Raw genomic sequence first — 9,840 nt, 5'->3', positions numbered from 1 at the left:
ACACACACACACACACACACGTCCATATACCCTCACACTAGTAATATTTACAGTAACCTGCTGCTACATTTTTACCACACACACACACACACGTCCATATACCCTCACACTTGTAATATTTACAGTAACCTGCTGCTACATTTTTACCACACACACACACACACACACGTCCATATACCCTCACACTAGTAATATTTACAGTAACCTGCTGCTACATTTTTATCACACACACACACACACACGTCCATATACCCTCACACTAGCTCAAGTCATTTAAGTTAGAATTCAAGAAAAAACAAAGTAAATCCAAGACCTTCTAGCTTCCCTTTAATGACCTACTTAATTGTAAGCATATTAGAAATTGTTTACAAACCTGACATGGTGCCAACTCCAATTACAAGACATTCCACAAGAGCATCAAGGGTGAATGTGGGGCCCAGAATTGCCATTCCACGAGCTATATTTTCCCTTACTTCATCCTAAAGCACAGACCAAACAAACACATTGGTGGTTGGAAAGCACAATTTAGTCCTTTACAAATGCTAGAGAGCACCCTGCATCCTACATTACACTTATTTACTACTCAAAGAACAGATGTGATACGAGAGCATACATCCAAGAGGCAAAATGGCGCAGTAGTACAATTCACCACACCATCAACACAAACATCTACTAGGACCCCGCTTCCCTTCCCACTGAGTGACAGACTTCTAAGGAATATTCCTTTGAGGTGGGAAGTTAATCTGACCACTTAAATTCCACCTATTAATGTTTTATATTGTGGCTCCCATTGACAGAAGCTTACTTGAGAATTCTTTGAGGTCACATTAGTACAATAAAACCTAGATAATTTTCTTATCAAAATGTTTAAATGATCATATTCCATTATCCAATACATAAATGAGCCACAATTATGAGCTACTTCACAGCTTGGGGGAGTGGGTAGCTCAGTGATTGAGCACTCGCCAAGCCTGTGAAAGGTCCTAGGTTCAATGCCTGTCTCTGAAGGATAGTTATAAAATGTCCTTATCTAAGTAGAACATGGAGGTGCATGCCTGCAATCTCAGAGCTCAGCTGACCAAGGCAGGAGATCACTGCAATTCAGGATGGTCTGAGATACACAGAGTCTGTCTCAAAAAGTACTGATACAAGTTTGTTAACATGATGAAGCTTAAGATGGAAGATGCTAATCTGAGGGGCTTAAAAACAAATGTGACTTAGACTCTAGGCACCAGATCTAGTTTAGTGTGAAATGCCTACCCAAGGGCTCACGTGTTTGAACACTTGGTCCCCAAGAAGTCGTGCTTCTTGGGAAGAGCAAGGATATGAAGCCTCATCGGAAAAAGTGAATCAGTGTGGGCTTTATGGTTTCACTGGCTGGCCCAACCTCCTCCTATGCACACTCATCTCCTAGATGGAACCCAGTCCCACTAGCATGCCTTCTCCACCATGACCAATTATATCCCCTGGGGCCATAAACCGAAAGAAACCTTTCTTTCTTAAACTGCTCTAAGCCAGGTATTTGGTCAGAGCAATGAGGAAAGTAACCAAAACATTCACTCTATTCCCTAAGTGATTGACAGGTAATGTCTATATCCAGGCGTTGCACTGTAATTCCAGGAGACTCTCAAAGGGAAAACGGGGAAGTGAGTGAGACACTCACAAATCAGTCTTAGAACTTCAATCTAAAAGCTTGAGGCAACTGTTACATTTTGAACAATGATGACATCTCATTAAACAATACTCACCTGTGAGTTTGAACTCAGGGCAAACTTTGCTAGAGCACTTGCTCTGGAAAGGTCAATCAAAAGCAGGAAAAAGGGCAAAGCTTCACTGGGGAAAGCAAATCAAGACAAGTCCCGTTTAATACAGGGAAAATATGGTTTAGAACGCTCTCTACAGTAACCCTTCCCACACCACACACTTAGCATGACCCTGCAGTGCCATACTTAATGCTAGGAGTCTTCGCAAGCCTCAGGGCTAACAGATGCTCAAAATACTTGCTGAACTTTATTTTGTTTTACTTTTTTGAGACAAAGGCTGACCTCTAACTTCCTATGTAGCTGAAACTGGCCTTGAACCCCAGATCCTCTTGATTCCGGAAATCTCTCAAGGGCTAGTATTACAGGCATTGCCATTATGCCCAGCTCAACTAATACCACTTCATGTTAAGATGTAAATGAGCATAGAGAGACACGTGCAATGTTTCTCAGAAAAGCGTTATTCTAGTATAAAGATTACTTGAATTAACATTGAGAAAAATGTACAATATACAAATTGATGATAACAGAATTAAAATTTTACCCTACCTCCACAAAAGCAAGAGGCTTAAAAAAGTTTTCAAATAAGCAAACCCACAGCCACCATGATACCCCTGAAATGAATTAGTAGGAGGTAACAGCATGAACAAAAAAATTGTCTATAAAGATATTATTCACTATCATATTTATGAAGAAACTCAATTAATCCAATGTTAGATTAACAAACTACAAAACAGTCATATAGAAGAATACTATATAGCCAGCACAAATAACTTAACATTAAGAATGTGAAAAGATGCAGACAAAATACATTGGGGAAAAAGACTTAAGACAGCACATACAGTATGACACTCAAAACAATGTCTAAAATAAATGGGACAGGATATTTATCAAATGCTAACAGTTAACTGGCTAACAGCGAGTCCATAAAAAATTCCCATTTTCTAAACTTCTAAATTTACACATCACCTTTGTAACACACAGGGAATAAAGGTTCTTGAAATACATTTTAGAGAACACACACCTGAGCTTTAAATACTTACTTTAAGCCCGTCAGTTCCTTGTCTAAGAAGTGAATGACGACCGTACTAAAGACAAAGCTTGAGAAAATTGTGAATAGCCCAGCAATACCTGAAATGCAAAATTCAACACTCAGAACTCTTTATTACACAGATGCTAACATTCAGTCTCATACAATATTCTGCTAAGAATATCACTTTCTCTAGATTACTGAGGCCTCAAATCTGAGAATATTTACTGAGAAGTCTCAAGGAACTACTAAATGTACCAAACACTCCGCTCAGCAATCAAGCCTGACAGCATGCAAGGAAGAAAACCAGTCTTACCCAAAATATACTTGGAGCCCAGCTGCCGCAAGTTCTGGAACTGGAAATAAATATAGAGGATGGCGATGCACCGCGTTATGGTGAGGATGATGATGTCGCTGCTCAGGACATCCTGCCGGCCAAGAGAGAAAGCTCTCAGGAAGTACAAAAACCACCACCTTTATTCTAGGTCACTGGCTTACATATTATCACAAGAATGTAAACGCCAGCATAGGACAACCAAATCAAAACAGCCAACACAATAGAAAATGGAAAGCAATTTTAAACAATCTGGATGTAATTCTTCACAATTCATTTTTCCCTGATAGTCCTTACACAAAGTGTATTTCTCAGAGGCAATTACACTTACTAGTATTAAAAAACATTTTAAGTGCAATCCACCCCATGTGAACAGCTGAGAATCTAAAGTAAGCCCACCAACAAAGACTTCACTCAGAAAGAACTCTTTTTGCTTATATGCTCTCTAAAAAAGAGGCTTTCTTTAGAAATTTACTTTAGTCAGAATCAAATCTCACCAACCTCTTCAAATTTTGGGCACTCATAATTCCAACCACAGATCTTGTTGTTGCCAGTAAACATGTTCATGGACATCATACAGATGGTAAGTGTCACCGTTCCCACAATAACTTCCCAGGGGTGGGAGGCCACAAAGAGGCCATGCATGCGGAAGAGTCTTGACAACATTGTAGCTACACGGTCCTTGGATCCTAGAGGGAAAACCACACATGGACACTTAGCATACAGCTCACCTTCAGCTAAACGAAAGAATGCCGTTAGGCCAGTGTGCAGCATCTTTCAGATAGGACTATTTCATTGTTCCACATAATTCTGGGAAGTAATTGTAATATCTATTAAAATGACGCTTGTTACTTCTTCAAACACTTAAATCTTTTATTACCCACTGACAACAAACTTTTGTGCAACTGTTTCTTTAAAAGTTAAGTTTCAAGCATAACCCCTTGTAATTATGTGAGCCAAGAAGAACAGAATAAAAGACAAAGCAAACAAGAGAGAAACAACTACTCACATTTGCTAGTTAGTCAAAAAGAAACCCATAAATACCCTCTTCACCATCCGCCTGCCTAAAGGTAACAGCAAAGAACCTGCTTGTTGATTTCTTGCCATAAACCATGGTGATTTATACGCAAGATTCTGTTATTTCATTCTATAAAACATAAGGCAGAATATCACTGACATAGTGTCTAATAATTTCCTGAAGGTTGCTATCCTCAGAAGTCTTTTCTGATGTTTCTATGTTAGTAAAAAAGAGGGCCTGCATTTTGCTAGGATAGCTGCTTTTCTCTCAGCAAACTACAGGGCAGAAGGCCAATTTAAAGGTGTTAGCTGTGGAAGGGTCCTGAAGTTTTACAGCCAGCTGAGACTGATGGCTGGCTAAAACGCCTATCCTGTCCCTATCACCCACAAAGGGGAAAGGTCCTCTGCTGGACAAAACACAAAACAAAACAAATGTAACTTCTTGTCTGACAAAAAGATTCTCAATAGAATAAATAATAGCAAGAAGATCTGAGCTAATGACTACCACTCTTCCCACATCTGCTGGCCAATTAATAATTCCGGCATTCCTATTTCAAGAGTCACCTTGCAAAACCACTGATGGCCAACAGAGATACTTGTATGCTTCAGTTCTTTCAGAAAAACTAATGAAGAATATTACCCATAAAAATCAATCATGATTAAGAAGTAAAAAGGGCCTTTGAGATGATACAATGGGTGAATGTACTTGCATCTAAGCCTCACCAATCCTCAACTGGAGGGTGTACTCTGACCTTTGCCCTCATGCCATGGCACACACAAGTGCACACAAACACACAATGCAAAAGAGGAAAAGAAAACCAGCCACTGAGTCCCCTGGTGTCAGCAGGAATTCACACATACTCACTAAGAAAGTGACTTATCTACTGATGAAAGTAAAAACCAACAAATTTAGTAAAAGAAGGCCTTGTACCTGGTGGAGGGTTTAAGAAAGATAGAGGCCTGGCTTTTAAAAATGAAGCCAATTAGCAAATATCATCTCTAACGAAAACACTCCATTTTCCCCTCTACGTTTCAATCATACCAGACATGCTAGTGTCCCAAGGGGGTCACAACACACTCATTCAATCATGGAATCAATGTTGTTGTTAAGAACAGTTTAATTAAAAATAGAAAATGACATGAAAGTAGTTGCTGGCTAAGACAGGAAGCACAGATACTATATAAATTCATAGATCATGACAGTTTCACTGGAATGTGTGTTTCTTACTGTGGATCTTAATTTTGAAAAGACAGCAATTATTAGTAAGGTATAGGATGTAGTAGGCATTGTCTGAACTTATTCCTTTTTTTTCTGTCTTGCACAATGAACTTTACCATTTGCCTTTCCAGCATCTTCCACTGCTCAATACAGTAAGAAATGACAACTACAAAATACTTTTACTCAGGGCCTGAATTTAAAGTTTGAAAACTTTAAACCATGTCTACTGGCTTCTCTTATACGTTCTCTTTTTAAAATCAGAAACTAAATACTGCAAACTCGTCTGAAAGATTGGCTTCAAGGTTTCAGAAGGTAAATTAGTTTAAATCTAAGTCAAAATCACTTCCAATTCTCCACCCCTCACGACCAAAAGCTTGAACATTATTCATCACTATTAAAGTTGATTCTGCTCAATTAAAATCTGAATTGTTATCAGAAAGGACCCCAATTGATTACAAATGAATCCCAAACCCACAGCTGTATTCCATCAGGTATATCAGATTTTTCATCCAGCCGAAGTCCTGGAGCACTGTTAATCCTGCCACTTTCCCCTGCTAGGTGTAAATCCATATTTTTGATATTCAGGTAGAAAAAAATTACACAAAATCCTGTGCACCAATCCAAACACAGAGAACCACACCTACCTGGAGATACAAACTGAGCAATGTCACAAAGGTATGTCAAAAGTAACCATAATTATAAACCATCTCCTCTCACGAGCACCTCCCATTTCTGTGACTATGCAAAGCATTCACAGGGCAGGAATCACAGCAATTACAGGGACACCGGTGGGGCTATGTGGCAGATTATAAAAGCTAAGCAAATAGCATCTGTGCTGTATTGCAATAATAAAAGAACCTACCTAAAACAAAGTATATAAGAAACATATGCCTACTTAGCCAAATAAAGTATACAGCAAACACTTCTGACTCTTCAAAGGTTGAAAATTTAAGTATACTGAAATCCCCCCCCCCCCTTTTGAGACATGGTTTTCTCTGTGTACCAGCACTGGCTGTCCTGGAACTCACCTTAAAGGCATACACCACTGCCACCACACAGCTAAGTGTACTGGAACTCCTGAATTCTCATCCTGTCTCCGACTAGAGCCACCCAGCACTGCCAATTGCAGAAAGGAGGCTCTGATTCCTCCAGTCTATCCAGCCCTCTGCCTGTAGCACACACTCCAATCTTCGATTGTACAGCATCTACACTCACCTCAAACTAATCAATACATGTCGGAGGGTAAGAACCCTAACCTCTACTGCAGTCACTTTAAATCCCACAGGATGTAACCTGCTTTCCTAAGCTCCCATCACACAGGAACACCATCACCTCGCACCAGAACACAGGTTCTCTACCCAGTACCTCATTATACATGACCCCCTTCTAGGCATCTCCTCTTCAGTTTGAAGTTCTCTGGCCAAAGTATTAAGAGGGACCGTAAAGAAGTACTACTTTGTGAGTTAGAACATAGTTCAATTTCAGATACTAGCATTTCATATGGGTTTAACAGCGCAGATACTGATCCCAGAATGTAGCTCGTGGTCTACAAATTAGACAAAAATGTACTAGCATTGTTGAGTGCGCGCCACGTTCCCCCACAGGCTCACATTTTTCCTTGAAACAGCCGTGACATACACACAAGTTTAAGCAGTTTCTTTCTGCTCTTCACGTTACTAATTTCCATGTCTGCTTACTGACAAATGTACCGGATTCTAGAAAGGCACTACAACAATGCCCACAAAATGCGGCCCAACCTCACGAAATATCCAAGTCTTGGCCCTAAGATAAACTCACAAGTAAACCAACAAACGTTTTCCCCACTTTGCCAAATGCTCTAACTGCACACTAAGACATCGTAGTAAAGCCCAGGAACAAGCGTTTCTTGTGGCTTTACAGGACCTAACCGGAAAAGGCCCATCCTTAAGTAAGGTCATATTCCATGATTACTTAAGATGGAATACATTAGCCACTCCTACCTCAGAAATCCATTGTTTAACTTGCGAACCTCGAAGGTCCGGTCTTCCTCACTCAAACCAAAAAATTCCAAAAGGGGCGCAAGGTAAGGGCGTCAGTATCAATGAGCCTCCGCCCCTTAGGAGAAAGATAAGACGTACGGGGCAGACCGACTGACTTTTTGAGGGCCAGCTTTGCCTGCACTCATCTCCCATCCTCCCGGCCCACTAGGAGGGGGCATAACCTGCCGTATCCTAGCTTTGGGTCAAACTGCAGCCAGCATCGGGCCCTTCTCCATCACTTTAGAGATCCTGCGGCAAGGCAACGTCTGGGCGTGAACACTCGTACCCAAGGGCTCCAAGAACATCTGCTTCCGCTGTCCCCCTCTCCCGCGTCTGACACTCGTTCTACCCGCATGACCGTGACCGCCCGGCCAGCACATCTCCCCCAGGACAGGACCCACGGACGCCCCGCTGCAGCACCGGCCCGCAGGCCTAGCCGGCCCACGGGTTCCCAGGCCGCCGCCCTGCCGCCGGGCCTCAAGGACGTCTCCTCGCGGTCCCCTCGGTCCGCAGCCGCCTCGTGGGCCCTGGCGGAGCGCGAGCCGCGCCGGCTGCCAACCCCGCAGCCCCTGGCCGGCGGATCCCCAGAGTCGGCCCGCTCACCTCCGGATCTCAATGGAGGCCACCAAGCCGGCCCAGCCGCCGTCTCCAGCCAACGGAGCCTCGGGCGGAAGGAACGGCGTTTACGCACGCTCCGAGCCGCCAGGCGGCCGCCAATAAGCAAGGATCGTCCGATCGTCCAGCCAATCGCCGGGCAGCTGCTCGGCCTGACGGCCTACGTCACGAACGGTCGCCCTAACAACCGCCCACAGCTCGCACCCGGGCGGAGAACGGGCACCGCACCATCTCTCACCACGGCGGAGCCAACCAATAGCTGGTCGAGTCCCAGCATCGCAGCCTTCCCATTGGTCCCCGAGCCGTGGGGACGCCGGCGAGGACGCCGCCCGCGCGGGCGGTAGGGGATCCCGCGGGTGGAGTGCCCCCGGCCTCGGAGTCTGACCTGCGAGGGTCGTTCTTGTGGGAGGGCCGAGGGAGGCCTCCATGTCAGAGTGGGGGCGTGGGGATGAGCGCGGGGCCAGGGTGAGAAGGAAAAGCCCACTTAGCACAGAGATCTGGGGAAAGTAGTAGAGCTCTGGAAACAGAAAAAGAGGAACTTAAAAAAGTGAAACGTGGCGTCGGGGTGCAACCCAACCCCTCTGTGACTTACCCATCATTTCCAGTGGTTCCGACGATCTAGGTCTCCTGGCGCACACTCTGGGTTCTTGCTGAAGATTCCCTCTCCCGTGTCCTCTCTGAATTCCCTCTGCTCTCCTGGCTGCAGGCTTTTATCATCTCTTACTGAAAACTGCAATAACCTATCCGAACTGGTCTTCCCACTCTTGGGCGCTCTACATCTTCCAGCCAGTGCTTCTGGCATTTCTGCTGCAGCAATCTTCCTCTTATGCCATAGACCGGCTCCTAAATCATCAGCCTTTTGCCCATGAAGAAGCTGACATTGTTAGTATGGCCCCACCCCGCATTTTGTCTCTTCACAGCCATAGCACCCTCTTTCAGCCTGAAGTAACAGGTCCTTCGAATGTACTGAATCTCTTGACACCCCTGTTTATGTTCTGAGTTTAACCTGAATATTCCTACCCACTTTAAATTTTGAAATCCTAATTATACCTCAAGGATAATTCATATGCCACCCCCTTTCCTGATTCAAATGCATGTCATTTCTCTCCTTCAAACGCCCATCGCCCATAGCATTTCCGTAATAGTCTATGACTTAACTATTTTATGTGGAAATTTCCTAAGTAGAACAATTGGTATGTAACTGCTTTTCTTTTACATATAAAAAGGTGTGTGTGTGTGTGTGTGTGTGTGTGTGTGTGTGTGTGCACGTGAAGTGCAGTGTTCGTGGAGGCCAGAAGAGGGCATGGGATCCTCTGGAACTGGAGTAACACAAACTGCTATGAAGTGATGTGGGATTCCCCTCTGTATGCTGTGAATACCACTGGTGAATAAAGGAACTGCTTTGGGCCTTTAGCAGAGCTATAGGGGAACAGAGCTAGGCAGGGAAAACTAAACTAAATGCTGGGAGAAAGGAGGCAGTGTTGAAATAGGAGCGGCGGGGCTGCGTCCCCAGCACCCCACCCGCCTACTAGCTCATGCCCGAAATAACAACACACAAACTGTATTCATTTAAACACTGCTTGGCCCATTTCTATCTAGCCTCTTCTGGGCTAATTCTCGCACCTGGACTAGCCCATTTCTAATAATGTGTGTAAGCACCCCAAGGTGCGCTTACCGGGAAGATTCTAGCCTACATCCATCCTGGGTCGGAGCTGCCTGGGAGAGCGCAGCCTGGCATCTCTGCTCCAGAGAGCAGAGCTGTCGAGTCTGAGCTCACTTCCTCTTCCTCCCAGCATCCTATTCTGTTTACTCCTCCCACCTATGTTTTAACCTATCAGGGCCAAGGA

General features: G+C 44.0%; 1 protein-coding gene across 1 annotated transcript in view; it reads right to left on the bottom strand.

Annotated features, from left to right (window-relative positions):
- Positions 1-8,605, bottom strand: part of Hmgcr (3-hydroxy-3-methylglutaryl-CoA reductase) — a 20,908-nt gene extending 12,303 nt beyond the window's left edge. The window contains exons 1-6 of the mRNA XM_050153814.1: positions 8,586-8,605; positions 3,626-3,813; positions 3,107-3,218; positions 2,804-2,891; positions 1,749-1,833; positions 370-479 (exon numbers count right to left, since the gene is read on the bottom strand). Coding sequence (XP_050009771.1) covers positions 370-479; positions 1,749-1,833; positions 2,804-2,891; positions 3,107-3,218; positions 3,626-3,813; positions 8,586-8,592 — 590 coding nt within the window. The 5' untranslated portion in view covers positions 8,593-8,605. The remainder of the gene's footprint in view (positions 1-369; positions 480-1,748; positions 1,834-2,803; positions 2,892-3,106; positions 3,219-3,625; positions 3,814-8,585) is intronic.
- Positions 8,606-9,840: the final 1,235 nt, after the last annotated feature.

This window comes from Alexandromys fortis, unplaced genomic scaffold, assembly GCF_014885135.2.
Source record: "Alexandromys fortis isolate MF-2015 unplaced genomic scaffold, M_Fortis_MF-2015_v1.1 scaffold_79, whole genome shotgun sequence".
In the NCBI taxonomy this organism is placed as follows: Eukaryota; Metazoa; Chordata; class Mammalia; order Rodentia; family Cricetidae; genus Alexandromys; species Alexandromys fortis.
The sequence above is the reverse complement of the archived record's forward strand: the minus strand, read 5'-3'. Positions and strand labels throughout refer to the sequence as shown.